This window comes from Pantherophis guttatus, chromosome 1 (genome assembly GCF_059756535.1).
Source record: "Pantherophis guttatus breed Tessera chromosome 1, ASM5975653v1, whole genome shotgun sequence".
Taxonomy (NCBI): domain Eukaryota; kingdom Metazoa; phylum Chordata; class Lepidosauria; order Squamata; family Colubridae; genus Pantherophis; species Pantherophis guttatus.
In genome coordinates this window covers 293,061,973-293,085,898 of record NC_142063.1, presented here as the reverse complement: position 1 = coordinate 293,085,898, position 23,926 = coordinate 293,061,973, and the positions used below count along the sequence as shown (strand labels likewise).

The 23,926-nt window shown below is 41.1% G+C and overlaps 1 protein-coding gene and 1 long non-coding RNA gene across 2 annotated transcripts in view; one reads left to right on the top strand and one right to left on the bottom strand.

Annotated features, from left to right (window-relative positions):
- Nucleotides 1-880: 880 nt before the first annotated feature.
- On the bottom strand, nucleotides 881-4,746 carry LOC148116888 (uncharacterized). The gene is made up of 2 exons (XR_015731494.1): nucleotides 4,620-4,746; nucleotides 881-933 (listed from the first exon to the last, which is right to left on the bottom strand). It is a non-coding gene; the product is annotated as an uncharacterized LOC148116888 (long non-coding RNA).
- GALNT14 (polypeptide N-acetylgalactosaminyltransferase 14) overlaps nucleotides 1,661-23,926 on the top strand; it is a 329,955-nt gene continuing 307,689 nt past the window's right edge. The window contains exon 1 of the mRNA XM_034427962.2: nucleotides 1,661-6,068. Coding sequence (XP_034283853.2) covers nucleotides 5,940-6,068 — 129 coding nt within the window. The 5' untranslated portion in view covers nucleotides 1,661-5,939. The remainder of the gene's footprint in view (nucleotides 6,069-23,926) is intronic.

Below are 23,926 nucleotides of genomic sequence, written 5' to 3'. Positions count from 1 at the left end.
CTGTAATGATGTCAATGATATGAATGATTATTATTGTGTGCAATTATGAACTGTGTAATGATTTATATGATGATCTTGTAATCCCCATGGTATTTGCTTACTCTTGACCAATGCTCATATAATACTTTTCCTAAAGTATGTACTAGTCTAACTCAGTACACAGGAGGGCTTTCTGATCCCCATTTAAATTTGTTTATCTCTAATAATGTAAAATCTTCATGGCCTGTTCTAAACATAAAATAGATTTTTATGGATTGCATTCTTGGAAGTATTATAACCATCAGCCCAAATCAATTGCACTGTGTCTCTATGCATACAACTGATGTGTCTATTTTTGTCACGCCAGGGCCATGATATTAATCACATGCTAGTTCTCTCACCTTTCATAGGTAGGTAGGTAGGTAGGTACCAATCTATTTAAAGACTCACAAAATAAAGCCAGGGATTTCTGGAAAAAGCAACGCGGTCATGTTGGTTTGCTGCTTTGCATAGAAATATTCCATGCAAGTATCAGCCAACCTCATTCAGGGGTGGCTGTGCTTATGCCAAATTTTTGAATTCAGCAGGAGAAAATCCTCTGCCAAAGCCATTGCCAGAAAATTTTGGGAATCATGCAGATCATTTGGCTTTAGCAAACTGGCAATGCTTCATACCTACATGAGCAGTTCAACCACATCTTACTGTGTTTAGTGCTGCAGCTCAAGGACCTGCACGCAATCCTTTTCCACCCGGTGTTGTTGCAATGTTTCTTAATATTTTTGGAGAAGAGCAAAGGAATCAATGAGATGTAGTTGGGTCTCATCCACATGCTTAGCTTGTGTGAGTCTGCTCTATTGCCTCCTGCAGTGAAGTGTCATCTGTCATTTTCTTCTTCTTCTCATTTTTCTTTTCTTGTTGATACTGTATGCTGGCTGAATCCAGTCTCCCTCCACACTAAACCGTAGAAAAACAGCAGAGATGAGATAGCGTATCTCCTTTTGTGATAGGTAATGAACTTTTCAGGCCTTTACTCTAAGCATTTGCCATGTATAACATGGAAACCCAGGTTATGCTAGAAAAACAAAGAATAGGATTGTGGGGAATGCAAATAGTCAATAAACAAGAAGCAAAAGAGGCAAAGTAATGGTAGAAAGGATTACACTGGACGGTATAGAATGTATACAATAGACATTATGGCTTCATCAGTTCTGTCTCTGCCTCCATTGGTTTATGAACTATTTGAGCTTTTTATAGGCTTTCATTCTCTAGTCCATGGTGTCAAACTTGCGGCGTCATGTTGCTGTCATGTGACATTTTGTGATGTTTTTCCCATTTGTGGAGCTGGGATGGGCCTGGCTTGTGCGTGACACATCTGGCCTGCAGGCTGCCAGTTTGACACCCCTGCTCTAGTCTGCCTGCTAGTACAAAAAGCTCACATCTGCTTCAGTTTCTAATTTATTCACTGACACTGTTTCCTATGAGGAAAAGTTTTGCTCTCATGATACTTGCAATACTGTAGGTGTAAAAAGGATATTTTGAAATATGAGCGTATTACAGCTATTTGATGTGGCCATGTGACACTTTATCAGACAGAGGTTTAGAGTTTACAACTGCTCCCTAAATGAACACCAAATTTCTGTTAATTTAGTGAACTTGAATTCCAGACAGGGCCTTTTGATTTTAATCAAAAATAAAATAAAAACTCAAGATAAACAGATTATTCAAATAACACGAAGGTTGGTGTCTGCCTTTGCTACAACATTCTGCAACTGTTAGAAATCAAGCTTAACAGTCAAACTTGGAGCTATTAGGAGACACAGAGAGAAATATAATAAAGTATATTTTGGATATAAAATGCTTTGTCTCTCTCAGTGGAAATTAATACGTGGCTATAACTTTTATTGTGAAAAAGTTCTGAATGACAATTACAAGTGTAGTCAAACCTATTGGAGGAACATCACACATTTTGTTGTAATGTTTAATTGTACTGAAATTAACACCAGGTCGAAAATAATTGCAAGCTTGTTTATATATGGGTTTTAACGATAAAAATCAGTCCAGAACAAATTAGCAATGCTTGTGGAAAAAAAATATAATATTGTCTCTTTGTGTTCTTTTAGATATCTGTTTGGAATTAAGTTTCTACAGTAGCCATAGACATTTCCTCATGCAGTATTATGCCTGGAAGTTACCAAATGATGACACCACAATTGTCACAAGTTATGCCAAACAAAGTTAATAAAAGATGCTCCTGGCTATTGTTCTAATCTAGAAAACCAGAGATTCTTTTTTTTTTTTTTTGTACAAGTGCCTCCAAACTGCATAGCTGCTCCTTCTGGGTGAACATAATCTACATCTAGAAAATAGAAGCCTACCAGTTTTACAATGACTACCTCCATGTTACCTGGATATTTTTTTAAAAAAATTATTATCTCTTATTCAACCCATTATTTAGTACAGGGTAGTTTTCAGGGAGCCTCTAAATTATCTAAAGATGTTACAGAGGAAAAACATGTGTGTATCATTTCCATTTTGGAGAATATCATTGTGAGATCTGGAGTTGGGTGCAAACCTAATAAACAGAATGCAGCACAATGTATAGCAAAGCAAAATGTAAGACTGACTAAGCTAAACACTTAGCGTCCTTTCTCCAAGTAGTAGAAACCCATGATGAAACATTCCCTATGTTTCGACGATTGTCCAGCCAGTCAGGATTCCTTCTATCCCATTGTTTTTGGGTATCTCCACAAACCATTTGCCTGATTTTCTATAGTTCTCCCAAGAGTGAAATAATATATTTTCAGGTTTCAGAAAAGTCTAGATTTGTTTTTGTCACTTGATAGAGAATCCAATTTTTTGGGCAACCATCTAACAACTGTAAAGTAGATTGATTTGGCTATGTCCAATGTACATCTCTAAAAACAAATGAACATGGTCTGGAAACTTGCTTGTTTCCCCCTCCAAGGTTACTGCCACAGACACTTGGCTACTAGGTGTCCCACCTATTGGTATTTTTTAGGTTTTCTGGGGAGAGATTTGTTCCCTGTTGAAGATTTTATTTTTAAGTGTTTGTGACAGCTCACATCCTCCTTTCCAACTCCAGTAATTAAATTCCACCTACCTGAATTTCCCCCTGCTGTTTCAATTGAGCAAATTAATCTTCATACTATATTTTAACTGTAATCGGAAATGTTAAACAGCTGTTTTTGTTAAAATAAGAGATGAAATATAAAAGCGTCTGTATCTTGGGTGTGGAAAGCATGCATTTTTTCTCAACAAAATGTTTGGCTGTTCTTTCTCTGCTTAATTTGTTTAATGTATGCATTAACATAATCAGAAATCACCCTGTATCTTTTGGGTACAAATTTTCACAACAACAAATAATGTTGCAGAATAGGTCTACGCAGAAGTAAATAAAATAAAGTTGTGCTGTGTTGCTGGAAAAAAAATGATTTTTTAAAGCTTTCCCACCAGTTATTTTTTTTTCTCAGCAATTTATTCTTTCCTAAAGCATAAAATGATAGTTCGACACCAAATATCAATTGTCTCTGCACAAACTATTATATGTGATTTCATTGTGTTTTCATTTGGTAATAATGATGAAATGTAACTTTTTTTTTTTAAAAAAGGAAAAAACAAAACAAAAAATACTTATTGCCCTGGAATAAAGTGAGTTCTTTTACTACTCACTTTAGGCCTGTAAACGAAGAATTGTCTCCAGGCAAACAAGTAAGTAAGTACCTTTAAGTTGGAAAGCATAGTTGGATCCTCCTTATAGTAGTGGATATATCAAATGCCTTGCACAAGTATTACCAAAATGATTAAACACAAGAGACCTCTGTGCACTGGAAATTCTAGGTATCTTCATCACAAACCAAAAAGTTATCAATTGTTGCTAGTTACTACAGAAACATCATGAAATGTTGTTAGAAGAGGCAGAAGGTAGATCCAGATTTACTAGTGCATTTCCTGGATAATTTACTGTTGATGGCTTATTAGTAACTAGATGTAGGAGCATCCTTGACCCATCAGCCTCAGCCTGCATGTTAAGCGGCAACAGACTGTGCGAACTTTAGTCTAAAAGAACCAGAAGTTTTGTTGATCTTGCTATCTACGCTAACCAGGATTTGAGATTTCCAATTATTTAACAATAAGAGCAACAAAGCAACCCCTCCCCCCAAATACTGTTGCTGAAATAGCAACACTAGTAATAAAATGGGTAGCTAGGATGTGAACTCCCCCCCCCCACATTTGATTTGGTGATTCAAATAAGATTTCTGGCTTAAAAGTTTTTAATTCTGAAGAAGTGACTTTTGAGCAAAGACAAGATGTCACAAGCTTGGAATCTGCCAGCCCTACCTAAGAAGAATCATTTTTCAAGATGTGCCTCTGCAGGCAGCCCCTTCTTGTGGTTCTTCCTTTTGCTTCAGGAACCAGCAGAAAAAGATTATTCAAAGGAAGCACTCCAGATGCGGGCAGCAACTTGCAATACAGGGTACCGCATATGCTTGGAGTACCTTTCTCTTCTGTCCACACCCATCAAGCAGGAGAATTCCCCCCTCCCAACCCCTCACGAATGTGAGTATTACTGCCTGACACCTAAAGCCGAAAAAGTATTTTATACAGACTGTCCTGCCTACCCATTGGTGTAATAACGGGCAAAGGATAGACGAGGGCGGGATGAGGAAGCGGGAAAATTGCGCAACTGGAGGCTATTCTTTTCCCTCGCGCGCTTCGTCTTGAAATAACTTCAGCTGACTCGCAGAGAGGATGGATGGGCGCCCGAGGGTTTAGATGGAATCTGACACAAACGCGCAGGGCATCACGCTATTCGCACCCAGCTGCTCTTCGCCCCGATCCTCTGAAGCGGGGCCCGTAAATGCCAAGGAAATACCAAGTGCGTGAAGGCGGTCAGCAGCCGTTAGGATCGCGAGTGGTTGTTGCGCCATCAGCCAAACCGCATCTTTTCCTCATAGACGGCTTTCCTTTTCCCTCCTGAGCGAGCCGGGTCGGGCGTTTCTCCCCGAACTCGCTCCAAAGTTGCCGCCTTTGGGCCCCTCAGCCCCATCCCAATTCAGCCAGCCGAGTCCACGCCGGAACCGGAGTGAAGCCGGCCTCTCGAACTCTCTCAGCCCTCTAAGCTCGCCGCCAATTCCCCGCCGGAGCCTCCCCCGGGCTCAGGCGATCTCAATCCTCGCGGGGAGCTGGCAACAACGGCGCGGCGGCGACAGCTGCGGCAGCGAAGCTGAGGGCAGGAAGGCGGTTTGCGAGACAGCCCTTCCCGGCGGGCGAGCTTGACCTGGGTAAGGGATAAACAGGCAAAGCGAAGCGCGCCACCCCGCCTGCCTGTCAATTCGGCCCGGGAGTGCGCGGTCGGCGGGGAAGCCTGGCTACTATTCCCAGGGCAGGAGGAAGTGCGGCGGACCGATCCGCGGGCGGGATTTCATCCGAAATCGGTGCCAGCAGAGGCGGGGTGGGGGTGGGGGTAGAGGCTCTCTCGCTTTACGCCGGTGGCTTGAGCCACGGAGGGATCCCTTCCTTTGGCGCCCGGGGGAACCCGGCAGCAGGCAGAACCGCCGGGGGACTGCTCTTCTCCGATCCGCGGCTTGGAAGACCCATCCGCTCCGTTTCCCCACCCCCTGGCGCCTCCCCCTCCGGCTCCCTCCTCCCCTGCCCGCCAACCCCACGCGGGGAGGACGGCCCGGGACTGCCAGCGCCGCTCCCGCTCCTCTTCGTCCTCTCCTGGGCTTGCTCCGGAAAGGGGGTGGGGGTGGTTACTTCGCCTTGCCCCTCGCGGGGCTCGCCTGAACTCATCTCGCCGGCAGCGCTCTTGGCCGCTTCAGAGGGGCGGGAAGCGTGCCAGTCAGCTCCAACCCCGCCCCGCCTCACCGCTTTTCGAAAGCCAGAAGACTTTTTTTTCTCCCCCTCCGCCGCTTTCCTCGCTCTTCTCCAAACTAAAGATGAGGCGGCTGAGTCGAAGGCTGGCGTTGTCTGTCCTGGGGATCTTGTGGATCGCCGCTCTCCTTCTCTTTCTCGGGGCCAGGAGGAAGTTGGAAGCGGCGGGACCCGAAGGGCGGCAGACGCCAAAGGTACGTGAGGGGCCCGCCCCGCCTCGCCTCGCCTCCTCGGTGGGATCTTGGCGGGGAATAAAGGGGGCCAAACGGGACTGGGTGATACCGGCGCGAGGACAACGGGGCTTTAACGCTGGCCGGGAACGCGCGACAGACTTCGGATCCGAGCGGCCAAGTTGGTTCGGGTACAACAAATCAGCATCTCCGAACCCACGTGGTGACCAGACACCTGCTCGTCTTTTGCTCGGGCGGAGCTTGGGTCCCCCCCCCCACTTGGCGGCTGCGGTCGCTCGACGGAGGGAGCCTCCTCGCTCGGATTCCCGTTAAAAAGAAAGCGGGTTTCCCCGCCAAGTTTCGTTTCTTTTTCTTTTTCTTTTTCTTTTTAAACCCGCAGGGAAAGTGGGGGAAAGGAGAGCGCGCTAACTGTTTGAAAAAGGGTCCTGTGTGGCTTGATCGGGGTGCCTTTGAAAGGGCTTTATTTACGGGGTGTGCTTTGCCTAGGTGAACCGAACCATAATTCACGCAGTCAACACAAGTTTCTGGTTCCACTAGTAAATCATTTGGACGGGATGGTGGCTGAGTTTATGCAGCGCCCCAGGCTAAAGCGGTCTTGGCTCAGAGAGGTCTCCGGTGGGGGAAAGTGATACTGGTTTGTCTGTTGCATGTATGTGTGTATATATCAGTGTGGTATTATAAATCTACACACACATGAGCACAAACACTGTGTGTGTGAGTGCAATGTTACACTTAATAAAAACATAAAACACTCTGCCTGAGAGCATGTTCTTGCATGTAGAGGATTTTCTGATTCCTCCACAACCCTCCCCCACTTAGCTGTCAATAGTTTGGCCCGAAGCCAATGAAGGAATGCCCTATAGGTGCCCTATAACACCGGATCCTAAATGATGCTTCTGGCACCTTTAAAGGGAGGTTGTGGAATAGTTGGAAGGAATTATATGTTTTGGTCCCTTAAGTATAGTACTTGCTTGAAATAGATAGGGGTGGAGATTGCATTTTCCCCCCTTCCCTTCAGTTTTAGGGTATTTTCACAAGGAAATGCTAAAGGCTTTTAAATCTGAAATGAGTTCACTTCTTAACTGTGCTACAGCTGGAAAGAAAGTGAGAGACAGTTTTAAACCAAATGTGCGTTTAACTTAGAGGGATTCTATATTCAAGTTGCAGAAATGGGAACCGTGGAAAACAAATTTCAGTGTCATTTGTGAAAATGGCCTTAATGCCTTTAAAATGTTCTTGTTTAATAGGATATTCAGCTTTTGTGAATGGTTACAAGAGTCTTTAAACTAGAATGGTTTAGTGTTGTTCTTGGGGACAAAGTGCACTTCCTAGGTCTATAATTTGAAGATTAAATCCTGCAAAACATATGTATTTGGTTCTGCTGTAGAATGTTTTTTTTTATATATATATATATATATATATATATATGCGCACGCGCACACACACACACACAAACACATACATACACTCTTCATAGTGTATCTTAAGTAAAAGTTTAACTTCTGATTTACTTACATTATTTTAAGAATGTTTTGCAGTATAATCCTGTGCATGCTTACTTGAAGGTAGATTCCACTTTGTATAGTCCCTGTTCATGCTTTTTCTGAAATTAAGCCACACTAAACAGGAATAAGATTTCGCTGTCCCATCACACTTGTTACAAATTCTTTAAAGAATTGTATTTCAGTGGGTCTCTTCCAGGTCTTTTGCTACCTTGATGTAAACCTGTTTAATGATGTTAAATAGATACTGCTCCAAATTGGATTAGGCAGACTTTGTACTAAAGACATTCCTAAATTTTGAGGTATTTGGCATAATTTGGTATATTTCTAGTGAAGTAACACAGAAACCCATTCCATATTTCTGTAAATAGCAGTGTTCACCATGATTGTTCCAACTTGTTATCTGTAGGTAAAGAATTATTTTTCCAGCAACTGAGTAAATAGGTAGTTCTCGATTTACGGCCACAACTGAACCAGAATTTTCATTGTTAAGTAAGGTGGTTGTTAAGTGACTCGTGCCCAATTTTATGATCCTTTTTGCCATGGTTGTTAAGCGATTCACTGCAGTTGCTAAGTGAACAATGCAGTTGTTAAGCAAATTTCCCATTGAGTTTGCATGTCACAAGTCAGCTGGGAAGGTTGCAAATGGCGATCACATGACCCCGAGATATGGCAACCTTTGTAAATACATGCCAGTTGCCAAGCTCCCAAATTTTGATCACATGATGTGGGATGGCTGCAACAATCAACTAGTCTCCCTTTATTTCTTTGTTGGTAAATATTAATTTAACACAAAGATTGCTGCAACAGTTGCAAGTGCAAAGAATGTTGTAAATCACTTTTTCCAGTGCTGTTGTAGTTTTAAATGGTTGCAAATTGAGGACTACTGTATACCCAAACTGAAACTGAAACTTAATAAACCATGTAGATTAGCTCAGTCACCCCTCTGTACATTGTGTAATATGTTTTTGCTTGAGACTGAATGTACATTTTGTAAAATTATTTGTTTTAATCATGATTTGTGGAATAAGCCACATTGGCCAAGATGTCAGAATAGCTTATTTGCTGCTAAATTGTAAACAAATCACATTATGCCTCGGAGCAATGCATGAACCCATTTGTTATTGTTGATCGGGACTGGCAGAATGTGTAAGCAAATAACATTATGGTTGGAAGATTGGCTGAAAAGAATGGCTTTATTTAGAATATAATCTACAATTATTCAGGGCACATTTATATATGAAGGCAGATGCTGTATAATAAAAATGCATTTATCATCTGAACTGAAATTGTTAACTTTATCAGTTCAAAAGACTGTTTCATTTTTCCTTTGGGTGTATGTTGTCTGCTAGAGGTTACATTAGTTCTACAGACTGGTTTGGTTCCAAGCTTAATGATTGTTCAGATATAATGATTTTGGTGAACACCGCAACCTTATATTAACTCAGAGTCCAATTTATTTTTAATAGGTGATATGCAAACTGACTAACCGTGTTTCTGTGCAGGTCTAAAAATGCAATAATTAAACTAGTGGGCAGTGTCTCAATCAAGCTTTCCACTCATGTCACTGGCTGGGAATGTCCTGGGCAAGAAAAAGAAGCAGTTTTTTTCTTTCTTTCTTTTTTTTAACCGCAGCCTTTCCAGCTGTAGATGTGCTGGACTGAAGAATAAGTAAGCTTTTTTCCTAAAAAAAAAAAATCATATTTTAATGCAGTATAACCTTACTGAAATTTGCCTTTTTAAATAAATAAGGCAGAAAGAAGTTGATTTTAAAACCTTGAAATGTGAAAGAAACATAGTCCACCCTCCCCCACCCCAATCTAGGCCTACAGAGCTCTGAATCCTGGTCATGAATTTCAGTTATGGTTGTAAAGATATGGAGGACAGGTTTAGCAAGGCCTGCCAAGACTTTGGACTAACTATCAGCCTGAAAAAAACATCAGTCATGGGTCAGGACGTGGATTCACCTCCCTGTATTACAATCTCTGCACAAGAACTGGAGGTCGTCCATGACTTTGTGTACCTTGGCTCAACTATCTCTGACACTCTCTCTTTAGATACTGAGCTGAATAAATGTATTGGTAAAGCGGCCACCACATTTTCCAGACTCACAAAGAGAATATGGCTTAATAAGAAGCTGACGGAACATACAAAGATCCAGGTCTATAAAGCCTGCGTCCTGAGCACACTCTTGTACTGCAGTGAGTCTTGGACCCTCTACGCATGGCAGGAGAGAAAGTTGAACACCTTTCATATACGCTGTCTCCGACGAATTCTTGGCATCACCTGGCAGGACAAAGTTCCAAATAGCGCAGTCTTGGAACATGCTGGAATTTCTAGCTATTGAAACAGTGACATCTATGCTGGCTGGGGCATGTCGTGAGAATGGCTGATGGTTGGATTCCGAAAGATCTCCTGTATGGAGAATTAGTGCAGGGAAAGCGCCTCAGAGGGAGACCACAGCTGAGATATAAAGATATCTGCAAGAGGGAATGGACATTAACAACTGGGAAACCTTGACCTCCGATCATTCAGCTTGGAGGTTAAAGATGCAGCATGGCCTTTTCCAATTCGAAGAGACACTTGTTAGGCAGGCTGAGGCAAAGAGGCAGTCCTGGAACCAGCGAAATATGGGGGCTGGGCAGGGGACAGAATGTTTCTGCCTTCAGTGTGGAAGGGATTGCCACTCTTGAATTGGCCTTTTTAGTCACACTAGATGCTGTTTTAGGACCTCTTTCCAGAGCACAATACCATAGTCTCTTGAGACTGAAGGATACCAGTGAATGAATGTAAAGATAAAGTTGACATCTTTTTTTCTTTTCTGACAGTCTGCTCATCTATAAGATGTATAAACGAGATGCTGTGCCTACTGACTTAGACTGATACTGTTGAATGAGAATTTTGTTTTAAAAAAATACCTGAACAGAGGTCACAAACATCTCCATTAGTAGGACAGAAAGAACCTGGATTTCACAAACTTTTGACTGTGGAACGATCAGAAATTTTCCCTATCGTTGGCGATAAGCACCATTCACTTCCACCATCGTGGCTGAGAATGATTGGAATTGCAGTACAGTACATCTAGAGCCGTGTTTCCCAACCTTTAAGATGTGTGGACCTCAACTCCCAGAATTTCCCAGCCAGCAGGGGAAAATATCTAGGGAATTCTGGGAGTTCAAGCCCACACATTTTAAAATTGCCAAGGTTGTGAAACACTGATCTAGAGCAGGGGTGTCAAACTTGATTTTATTGAAGGGCCACATCAGGGTTGTGTTTGACCTCGGGGGGGGAGGGCTGAGTGGGCGTGGCTGGGGTGGGCATGACTGGGGTGGGTGTGGACAGCTCGACATCCTGCATCCTGCTTGCAGCCCTCCTGGGCTCCATTTTTGGCTGTGATGGCCTCCTGCAGCTCTCTGCCAGTGAAAACCCTTCCAAGCTCCATTTTTGCTGGCAGAGGACTGCAGGAAGCTGTCACAGCTGAAAACAGAGCTCAAAAGGGCTGCATGCAGCCCTCTCGAGCTCCATTTTTGCTGGCAGAGGCACCACGGGCTAGTGCTTTGCTGTTTCCAGGGCAGCTTTATGGGCCAGATCTAAGCACCCTGAGAGGCGGATCTGGCCTGCGGGCCTTGAGTTTGACACCCCTGATCTAGAATGTCCTTTCTAGAGTGTTCTAACATGGCCATGCTTTGCTTCTGATCCCCTAAAGAGCTTTCTACCATAAGATCCCTTTCTTCTCTTCTCCAGTTACCATTTTCCAAGCTGTTTAAATTCAACTTTAAAAAAAAAATCATGATAGCCACAACAGTGAAAAATAAAACCCTTCAGATTTATAATTTGAGAGCTGCTTCCTTCTCTTCCTTCTCCTCTTTCGTGGAGTACATTGAGCAGCAGACGTTTACAAGAATGCATGATGTGATGCTTTCCCCCACGGGAACAGAATCAGCACTTCAGTCTGGAGACTAAGAGCAACTTAGCAGGCAATCACCCCATCAGCTGTGGGGTTGAGTTAGGCAATATCAGCTTGTCTATGGTCAGAAAAGTGCAAACCTTGACAGAGGAAAGAACTTGCTGATAAAGCTTCAAAGTGTTTCTCAGTGTAAAGGCTTTTTTTAAGCAACTGCTTGAAAGAGGCTTGATATTTGCCTTTTGTAAAACAACATGCTTGGGAAAGAAGGGCTGTGCTTCTGCACTGGAGCCTACAATGCAGTGCTCCCACCTAAGCACATTTTTGAGTTTCTCCCATGTATATACAATGATTTGCCCATCTCTTTCGGCAGGAAACAAAGGCACAGATCATTGGAAATTTTATCATGAAAACTAAATATGGCGATAATGGAGGGTTTAAGAAACCTTACACAAAAACAAAGTAATGTAATCTCTGCAAGTCACATAAAGTTGGATGGTGTTTCAGGACTCCTCAGTTTGATTTGTATTCATTTTTCCCTTTTATTCAAGTATTGGTTAGTACATCCGTTTATGACTTTGATTCCTCCCATCCAAAAATGTCCATTCATTTTTGTGTCCGTTTTTAAATATTTGCATTTTTTCCCTATGCTTTACAATATTAATTTTTGTTCAGTGAGTTCTTAATGAATGAACTTTTTTATGTATAGCCACACACGTGAGCATTCTACAGTTTGCTGAAAATTTGGGAAGTACACATATTGTGAATTTTTAAAAATGGCCAAGAAAAGTTTTTTGAATCTATTCCAAGGGAAACCTTGACATTCCCACCTCTCAAAAAGGTTAGCATTCTGACAGTCACTTTTCAACAACATGGAGGTAGCCACAGGTAGCCTCTAGCCTGCTTTGAAGCTGACCATTTTGTATGGCTCTTTTAATGGATGCGTGCATGAGTTACTTATGTAATTCAAAATTGTGACTCTTGAAACTTCTCCTTTCAGGAAGTATTACATTTAAATTATTTCAAATTATATTAGATGCACATAGATTTATTCACTTATTTATAGCCTGCGTTTATTTTTTATAAATAACTCAAGTTGGTGATCATACCTAATATTACCTTCCTCCTCCTATTTTCCCCACAACAGAACAACTGTCAGGGTTCCAAGTAACACTCCCAACAGAATCAAAACTCTGAGGCAAGAATCTTCCTCAAAGCAATTTTATAAGAGATGTCATATTGGCACATCTGGGGAAAATCCAAATCTGAGGTTCCTGTGTTTTCCCCACCCAAAACCAAAGTCAAAGATCCATCCTCTTCCATTCCCATCTGCATCACATGGCCGAATCAGGTCACTGTCTCAAGTTCAGTCAACTTCCAGTCGCTCTTCCCCACGTGCTCGTGAGATGTCCTTGAGTCCCAAGGGAAAAAATGTTGCTTATGATTACACTCCCCACAACAATATCCCCTCCCCCTCCAATCTCCCCTCCCCCTCCCATTCCCACAGCCTGTTCAACCGTTGCTGTGGCAGCCATGAAGGCTCTCATCAAAGATGGCTCTAGGGCTCTGTGGAGTGGGTTGGATGCAGAGAAAGAAGTCCAAAATGGATCTATGGAAAGAGCAATTCAGTAGAGTTTATAGCATTCAACTTCCATATCATTCTCCACTTGAATAGAGAAAGCTGCCTTAGACTAGATCATCCTTATCCAATTTAATATCCTCCAGATATGTTTTACTTCAAATCCCATGATGCTATGCTAGCTGCAGAATCATGGGAGATGAAGTTAAATAAGTCTAGAGGACACCAACGTTGTCTATACTGACCGGCAGCAACTTTCTAGGTTTTAAGACATTAATATTTAGTATCCAAATCCACCTGCTCTCTCATCCTTTTATTTAGAAATGCAAAACAAATGAAGAGAACTAAACTATTTCTCTCCAGCTTTGCAGCTGTGCGTGTTTGGTGGAGATGACGGGAATGTCGCCAAATGAAAAGAATGTAGGACTCTCATGCCTGCTCATTATTTGAGTAGCAAATGAAATTTTAGGTACCACAGCTTTTTATACATCACAGTAAGGAATGTCTTTTTATGTGGCTGTTGTAATTCAACAAATTTCATTCAGTATTTTACCATTTTACCCAGTGGTGGGATTCAGCCAATTCGCACCTATTCGGGAGAACCAGTTGTTAACTTTCTAAGCAGTTTGGAGAACTGGTTGTTGCAAGAAATCTTATTTTGCTTTTTTCCACTTTACAGGGCTAATCTTGTAAGGAAGGCAGGAAGGAAACATTCTGGTGTTGTTTCTAACCTAATCTTTATTGCCCTGCTTACAGAAACTGCCTTTCTGGTTAACTGTTATTACATTGTAACAGCTATGGTGAAACGCCCATCGACGTGACTGACGTTGAATTGGCCATGCCCACATGGTCATATGACCACCGAGCCATGCCTACCCAGATGGTCATTAGGGCAGAGAACTGGTTGTTAAATTATTTGAATCCCACCACTGATTTTACCAGAAGCATAATGTAACACTTCCCATTGAAAAGAAACCTTGCATTGCACTGGGGCCAAAAGCCCATTGAAATAAAATAGTATTCAGATCCTTCCTAAATAAGAAAGAAGTCACTGTACTGTCTAGGGAACCAGAGTTTAAAGATGGAGAGGGCCATATACCTGGCTCAGAGTCTTTGCACTTGTCCTTATATGGAGATGGGATTCTCAGTAGGCACTATCTGTGATTGTCTATCTGCCAGATTGGACTGGCAGAATCAAATGTGGTAGGATAGCCCCTGATATATCCTGGTGCCCCGCAACACAGAGCATTCTAAGTAATTCCAGATTTTTGAATTACCAGGAATCAGTGCAGCAACCCCAGGGTAGGGATGATTCTATAATAATATATCTTCAGAATTGTCTTTGAAGGCAGCTTAAGGTAGAAAATATTGCAATCATATGGTGATCTGGATGAAAATCACTTTGACCTCTTTTGCCCTCTAGATATGTATATAGGCAGAAGGGACTACCATAATAAATGGTTGAGAACAGAACCTGTGAAAGAATTTTGAATAGTATCTGGATGGCAGGGAGAAGTGAAAAGGGAATCTTTTCAAAAGCGGAAGAAAAAAAATTGCATCCCCTTTATGTACCTTTGTGTCATGCTGTATGCATTTGTTTGGTCATTTTTTTGGGAAAAAAACCTTGATTGATTTCCAGGGGGGAAAGCTAAAAAGCCACCAAAATAACTTTCTCTTGCAAAACCTCCTAAAACAGTTGGAGTGAGGCCAAATTGCTTGCTGATGGGAAGTGAAATGTCCCCAAGCTCTGAAGATACACAATATGTGAAAAAATAGTATAGTAGAATAATATAGAATAACAGGGTTGGAAGGGACCTTCGAGGTCTTCTAGTCAACCCACTGCTTGTGCAGGAGACCCTATACCATTCTGGACAAAAGTTGTCCAACCTCTTCTTGTAAGCCTCTGGTGAGGGAGTACCCACAACTCCTGGAGGCAAGCCATTCCACCAATTAATTTTCTCACTGTCAGGAAATGTCTCTTTAATTCTAGGTTGGGGCTCCCTTTCATAATTTTACACCCATTACTTTTTGTCCTGCCCTCAGGTGCTTTGGAAAAAAGGTTGACTCCCTCTTCTCTGTGACAACCTCTCAAGTGTTGGAAGAATGCTATAATCCATCCTCAATCTTTTTCTTTATTAGACTAGACATCCCTAATTGCTGCAACTGTTCATATACCTTAGCCTGCAGATCCCTTATCATCTTTGTTGCTCTCTTCTACACTCTTTCTAGGGTCTCAGCATCATTTTTGTATTGTGACCAGAACTGGCCAGAGTATGTGGTCTTACCAGTGCAGTATAAAGTGGTACTATTACTTCATGTGATCTTGATACTATCCCTCTGTTGATGGCAGCCTAGGACCACATTGGCTTTTTTGACAGCTGCAGCACACTGTTGGCTCATACTTAAGTGGCTGTCCACTAGGACTACTAGATCCAATTCACAGTTACTGAGCCAGGTACCACCTACTGTATTGTATACCTGTGCATGTGGCTTTTCCTGCTTCTATCCTCTCATCTAAATCATGTATGAAAGTGTTGATGAGTATTGGGTCTAAGACAGAACCTTGAGGTACTCCACTGCATGCTTTCCTCCATTTAGATGTAGTTCCATGAGAATTACACATTACTATAGTTGGTCATCCATCTGATGCTGATCAGTGGTAGCTTTCTACCGGTTCACCCCAGTTTGGGTGAACCGGTAATGGCGGCGGTGGGAGGCTCCGCCCACCTGCCCAGACATCATCATGGATGCTCTGTGCATGCGCAGAGGCTTCTGCACATGCGCAGAAGTGCTGTGCACGCTCACAGTTCCGAACCGGTAGCGAAGGTAAGTGGAACCCACTACTGGTGCTGATGGCAGTAATTTTCATGTAATTTCAAATATGCCTAGTCAAGCCAGATACAATTTGTTGGTCCCTGTACGGTAGTTGGAAATTCTTCTATCTCTTGAGAATGTAGAAGTTTTATTTGATGTATACTTATCCATAAGCACAGTATAAGTAAAGTGATGTAAAATATAACAATAGAACAATATCAGCAGAAATAATCAATGTAAAAAACACCTTTTAATAGCATCCAAGAATGCCTATGCAAAGAAATACTCTTCCATCTTCATAAAGGTCTCGGGGGAGGAGAAGCATATTAAGAGCTTTTTTTTTAAGCTCAGGAGAAAAATGAACTGGGGTTTGGACTAGAAGACCTCCAAGGTCCCTTCCAACTCTTCTTGTTCTGTTGTTCTGTTGTTCTGAACTCCAATTGAAGTTTAGAGGAGAGTCCATGTCAAAAAGTAGGAGCTAGACATAATTGCTGTGTATAATGATATGTTCTTCCCAAACAAATAAACTATAGTTTGGCATAGTCTTATTCACACAGCAGGCTGTCAGTTCCTCGTTCCATACAACATGTTGGAACAACAGAAACAACCTTGGGAGTCCTTGGTGCTTCCTTGTCCACTGGTGATGTTATCTAGTTGAGTAATGAAACATTCACAAGAAAACAACCAAGCTTGAAGTACATCAAGGACTTGACAGTTCAACCCCGAGTTGCAAATATTCTCTTCTGTTGGAGAAACAACCTAATTTCATTTTAGCGTAGCTGGTATGTTGTGTGGACTTGTAACATGTGTTTCTGAAGCTACTGAAAACAAGAGTTTTATTGTAACATTTCCTTCCGTGCTTAACGATCACTCAGTGTAAATAAGCGTGTACTAGAAATGCACTCTAAAATTGCAGAATGAAATCCATTGGAGGGAGCATGGTATACTGCATTCTTTTTTAGATGAACCTTCCCTTTCTTTTAGCACTTGCTGTAGATTTGATTCTTTTTGAAATCCATTGAACAGTCAGAGATTTCATTTTCCCTGTTCTCCTCCTTCCTACTGAACTCATTACAGACCTGGTTCAGCACTCAGTCAAATCAACAATTTCTTCTTCCAAGAGATAGGAGATCAAGCTCTACACATCTAGATACACAAACTATGTTACTGTCAACTCCATCAATCTGCTTGCTTAAAATAGCTTCTCTTTCATTTACCCTGAATTTTCCATCAAAACAGTTCCATTCCCCCGTGAGATATATATATATATATATTTTCTGAGTTTTTCGCGGGTGTTTGTATGTAGGTCTTTGGTTATTCGGGTTTTCTACCGTGTAAAATTGGAGGTGTCTTGGCAACGTTTCGACGAAGTCTCATTCGTCATCTTCAGACTGGTGTTTTCGTCTTCGTGCTTCTAGGAGCAAGACACCTCCAATTTTACGCGGGAGAAAACCCGAATAACCAAAGACCTACACACACACACACATATATATATATAAGTACACTAGATGTTTGTCTTTGGATACTTGTAAAAATTAATCTGAACTATGTGCTACGTTGGCAAAAAACATGATTTAATGTTTCATGGGACCTTGGACATATGCTGTTTTTTTCACACGCAGCTGCTTGGAGGAGTTTCAAATTTTCTTAAGAGTTGGTGAAACGTTCTACTATAAAGTTAACATTTTAAAATAAATTATTGTTAAGATTAACTATAGTTTTCAGTGGTTCAGTGGTTAGAAGAAATTCACTAACTCTGGAAATCTGTTATGCTCCACATGTTCCTTCATTCTAAATTCCATTTATTTTAGCAAGAGCTGCAGCTCTTGGGAGCTGCAGCTCAAGAACAACTGGATGGGAATGGGTTCTATTTCATTTTGTTACTTTATAGTTAACTAAATTTGGAAGCAGCAGAAGAGAAACATAAACCTGAGATTCATTCATGCCAAATATAAGTTTGTGTTGTTAAGTCGTACCATTTCAATTCAATCTTGTTCCAGCATTGCAGACTGATTTTATTAGATGTGTTAAAGATCTGCAGAAAATAGGGAAGGAAGGATCTGGTACTAATAGTCAGGGACTGTAGTTGATGAAGTGATGACATTGGTGTCTCTCCTTTCTAAACTAATGGACTGTCTCCTCGGGGGTGGGGGGGTAGTAAGAACCAGTTATTATTAGTTATATGAAAGCTATGGCTTTAGGCTTAATATATTGTGTGAACCTGGTTTGGGCCACAAATTATTATTGCACAAACTGTGGCTTATTAAATCTAGGAACTCCATCACTGCTGTTTCAATGGATTCTTTTTAACTCAAAAACCATTTATAAATCCTTTGCAGAATCACCATACTAGCCTTGGAAGCTTCAGCAGGATTTAAGCATTGGTATGCAATCTCTGCACATTAATAAGCTGCTTCTTGCTCTCACAGTACAGAGAAAGATAAACACAGAGAAAGCAGAACAAGTTCATGCCATTAATAAACACAACTTTAGAATCAGCTTTGCTGCCTTCTTTGTAATGGTCATAATTTTGGATATGTGATTTTAATCCAGCACAGCAGCTGAGCCGATTTTTATATTAAAAAAAACTATTTCAGTATGAAACAACCCTTGCTTCCCCCCGCTTCTCCCAAAGGTACCAAATGAACAGAAAAGTCTGGCCATCATGAAGATTTACTGATGAAACTACATCATGCTGATCAATGACCTCCCAGTAGGAGGGAGTGGAGAGAGAACAGAGCCCAAGGAAGCAGAGATTTTAGGCTCAATCTCTCTTCCTCTTCCAGCATCAACTGACATTAGTCTCAAACAAAAGAGAACCACCATAACAAATTCCTCCCACTTCCAATCCCTGACCTTGGCCAAAAGGATGCCATGGTTGATAGTATCATCAATAGCACTAGGCTATTGAAAGATCAAGGCGGAACAGGATGGATTTACTACCCCCATCCTGAATTCGCGAGAGATCATCCACAAGCGTGATCAATGCCATTTCAGTACTGTTATAACACAACAGAATATATCTATTAAAGTATATACAGTATTAGAAATATTGTCTAGTTGGTTGGTTGTCGAGGAAAAAACTCGATTTACCTGATTTAAGACTGTAGACTTTTTATAAATTATTATTCAGATCAGTGAATACCGGTTTTCCTAACATGACTTTCTATTTCCTCTAAGCAGTGGATAATAGTTATAGGAAAACCCTGTTTTTGTTTAATCTTAGCCTTAATTCTTAGTGGTTTTCCTATTTGTTAGCATCTCTGTTTCTGATTTTTATATTAGATATCTAGTCTAATCACTTTGTGATCCTTATACTAGAATTCTGTTTTAATAATGGAAAAACAATTTTCATAACTCTCTGTGTGAAAGACTATGTTGATTTAGGAGACCTTGGAGTAAGAACATAAGCAAGAGCTGTAGATCTGGATGGCATTGATCATTCATCATCATTGATGAAGATCTTCATAATTGATAAAGTCATGTTAAAGCTAAATGTGCTGTATCTGAAGATGACTGAATGTCCTGGCACATGTTGAGCAAACATGTACACACTGGAGTTGTTGCAGTGATAGCTCTAGATTTGTGCAACTCATGTTTAATCTGTGCTTCTGCAGTCTGCCTTACTTCGTAAAGTTGACAGCCCTGATGAACGAGGCCATGCCAGGTAGAGCAATTTTGAGCCAGCGTTTCCTGGGTGGTCATGTCTATATCAAGTGACTTCAGGGAGACTTTTAATATGTCTTTGTAATGTTTCTTCTGCCATCCATGCAAATGTTTTCCCCAAAACGGAGCTGTTTGGGTGTGCACTCGTACTGCATATAAATGATGTGGCCTGCCCACTGGATCTGTGCTTTCATTAGCAGTGTGTGGATTGATGATAGACTTGCTCTAGAAAGAATTTCAGTATCTGGTACTTTATCTAGCTATCTGATACCTAATATTCTGTGAAGACAAGTCATGTAGAAATAGTTAAGCTGTCTTGCATGCCTTGGATACACAGTTCACATTTCACGGGCCTAAAGAAGGATAGTGAGTACCCATGGCTCTATAGACTTTCAATTTGATTGCTGCACTAGTTCCTCTATGTTCCCACATATTGGAACATAATCTACCCAAAGCAGAACTTGCCTTTGCTATTCTGCAATTGACCTCTGTATCAATGGGTCAGTACTTGGAAGAGGGTGCTGCCAGGGTAATTGAATTGGCCCACTGCCAATAGTTTATACCTTTTGATTGTGATTTGGGGTTCTGTGAATGGTTCATGCGGAGCAGGCTGGTGCATCTCTATCTTTTTAATATCGATGATAAGTTCAAAGTTGTCACAATTTGTAGAGAATTTGTCCATACTAACATGCATCTCTGACTCTGAGTCAACTTCAAGTTACAGTTAGCAAAGAGGAAATCTCTCAGATCAGTTTCCTTCACTTTGGTAATAGTTTCAAGTCTCCTCAAGTTGAATAGCTTCCCATCCACTATGCAGCTGAGGTGATTCTATCACCATTGTCCTGAAAGGCATCAATCAGCAGGTCAGTAAACAACATGCTGATCAGAGTGAGTGCAAGCACAAGGGCCTGGTTAATACCATTGGTGACTGGGAGTACCTTAGAGGATTCTCTACCACACAGCACTCTGGCCTTCATGCCATCATGGAAGTGGTGAACCATCTGAATAAATTTGGCAGAGCAGCCAAACTTTGATGTGATTCACTACAGGTCTTGTTGATTGACAGTATCAAATGCTTTTGTGAGATCAACAAAGTTCTGCTCCTGACACGTCTCTTGAAGTTAATCGTGTGTCAAAAATCATGTCAATGCTTAAAATCCATCAGCTACCCTCATCTGGTTCAGCTGGCTTTTTGAAGCTGTTGGCTGAGGTCTGGCCACTGGCACAAGCAAATTGCTATGGGGAGCCACAGATGAAAGCTGGGTGCCAGGTGGGGACCAAAAGTGGGCAAATTGCCCAGAAAGGACATGACATGTTTCTCCTCCCTGACACTCAGGTCTAGATTGTAACAGATCTGTAAAAGATCTCATCATGGACCTGACCTACCCAAAACAACCAGTTTAGTCTATTTTGTAGTTACCCAATGAATAAGTGAATGTTGCCCCATTTTACAAACTTTCTTGCCACAATTGTTAAATGAATCATTGCAGGTGTGAAATTAGTAACATCGTTGTTAAGTGAATCTGGTTTCCCCATTGACTTTGCGCATCAGAAGGTCACAAAAAGGTACTCAAATGACCCTGGGACACTGCAATGGTCATAAACAAGAGTCAGTTGCCAAGTGTCTGAATTTTGATCACATGACCATGGGATGCTGCAAAGTAATTCTTGTCAGTGTCATTGTAACTTTGAACAGTTGTAACTCAATGACTACCTGTATGCAGTTTCACTGTCTCAGTGTCATTCACCTATTTCACTGCACCTGTTTGCTTTCCTGTTTATCCAGCCTTTCAGCCTTTAACTCTGGTTTATCGATTGAAAAGATTTGTTATCATAGGTTTGTTTGGTGTTGCTCTGCAAAGTCTCTCCCAGGAGCATTAGATGTCTTGCTGAAAGTTTTGTTGGAGCAAGGGGTGTCTTTATGTGTATCCCACTTGGGGATTGCAGTCAAATCCTCTTGGGCACAGAACAGGTAAGACGTCTAGCTGGCAAGAGTTTATCCTGAAATCAAATTAATCTTTTCTGCTGGGATAGTTTATGAGGAATAAGAACTAGTGGTTTTTATGAGCAAGATCAGATGAGCTGTTAACAGCATTCTGTTTTGCGTTTCATCTGCTGGATTCAAAGTAAACATTACAGATTTCCCAACATTTCTCATCTTCTCCCCATTCCCACTCTTTGATGGGCACAAAGAAACTGGAGGCTCCCCGGGGCTAAGGGAGGTTAGCATTTTTCTAAATGCCTGCATGTCTCCTGGACACCATGAGCTAAAATTTCTTGACACTTCCAACAAGCAATCAGGGACTTGCGAGCCTAAGAGCTTGTTCTGCAATGTGCACATAATGGGGAAAAAAAACATTCCCCTGCCCCCACATCATGTTTGTGTCTATTTTTTTAATTTACTTTTTAAAGTGCAATTTGCATGCCCAGGGAAATGGGAGCAGAACTAATGAAAAGACATATGCCTACAAAGTTGCAGCGTCAACAGTTACAGGATGCACAGATGATACCATGTACTGTGACATCTCGTTAGGGTCAGTTTTTGCAAAAGAATCTGTGAACCTAACATTATGTCAGTTGTCCTAACTGCTGGATGAATGACACACTTAAAGACAGTATATTTAAGGGGAGCATTACTGTTGTCTTGATTAAAAAAAGAGGGGGAACAAACCCTGCAAAATTATAACTTAATTATGTTGAGGAAATGGCAATATGCTGGATTAATTAGTAGTAAATTCCCAGATTAATTTGTAAGGAAGGCTTGTGGTTGGCTCTGCAGCACAATTTAGCTGACAAATCCCATTCTCCAAGCCTAGGCTGAGACCGTAACTGGTGGCTGTGCATATACAGAAAAGAGAAAATCAGAAGGAGGCAGAGGCCATGTACAGAACTAACCCATGAGAGAGACGGTGTTTTTTTTAACATATGACTTTAGATTAGACTTCATATAGGACTGGAGGAATTCTGGGAGTTGAAGTCCACACATCTTAAAGCTGTGGAGTTTGAGAAACATTGCTTTAGATCAGGGCTGTCAAACTCCCGGCCCACGGCCGGATGTGTCACGCACTGGCCACACCCATGTCTGATTTAGCAAAGGGGAAAAAAGTCCCGATATGTCATGTGATGCTACCGTGATGACGTCAGTTTGACACCCCTGCTTTAGATGATAGTTGTAGCCTCAGTTCATTGCTAAATAAGGTCAAATTAAGAGCTGCATGTCCTGACCACCTATTTGGGTCTCTTGATTCCTGGATCAGGAAGGAGCTTGGTAGGTTTGCTGAAATATTATAAATGAAAAAAGAGTATAGATTCCACTTCTTGATAGTTTAATAGTTCATAAGCTGAGGAATAAATTGAAGGATGCATATATAAAAGTATGTCTTTTTCAACTGAATAAAGCACAATTGTCTGGGTTCATGCACCCAACTAATTAATAAATCCTTATTTGCAAGCTATAGTTACTGGGTTTATATATAATACAGTTTTTTATCTTTGTAAGCTGCCTGGAGTCACCATTAGTGAATTGGGTGGCCATATATATGTTCTTAATAAATAAAATAAATCAAATGATTACAATTCAGCCTTTTATTCCTAGGTAGCTTCCTGGGCAGAATGATTTTGTGGAAACCAGCGAAAACATTACACATCCTACTGGTCAGTGCTAGAACTAGGTGTCAGCCTTCACTGATATCATCTCCATGCCCTTCATATTACAGTATTTTTCTTTTCAGATTTGTAAGAGTTGGGGAAATGTCCTTACCTTCCCATATTATTTGCTCTGGTCATATTAGGTTGTAGAATCCAAGATGCAAATGTCTTTCAGCCATTGATTCTGTAGAAAGTTTTTAATTTATTTTTTATTTGTTTATTAAATTTGTTTGTCACCCATCTCACTACGAAGTGATGAACATTGTACTTTTAAGCTAGTTGGATGGTGCAACGTGTTTCCCTGTTTTGCTCCAAAATCAGGACTATGTATATGAAAACAGATCTAATCCTTAATTTTCTTTTTTTTAAAAAAAGGAGTGTGTGTGGTAGGGGGATAGAGTGAAATCTATATTATATTTTAGACTTCTGAAAAGCTTTGAACGCTTCCTCATTATTTTCCAGTTAATTTTCTGGCATCAAAACCCGATGACGGCAGATACCCACTTAAAATAAGTGAAAATGTTGTTTTTTAAATGTAAAAGACATGTCTTTCCATTCCTGTTGGATAGAAGCACAGATAACTACATATTTAGTTTTGTCTTAAGCTACTACATTAGAGCAGATCCAGACACTGATCTCATTACAGTAAGAAAATTGAAGAGAAAATTAGGTTGCAGAGAGATGTTTAATATGGGAATAGACATTTTCTTTGATTAGACCAGCAAATTCTAGTTGCAATCTGATCTGT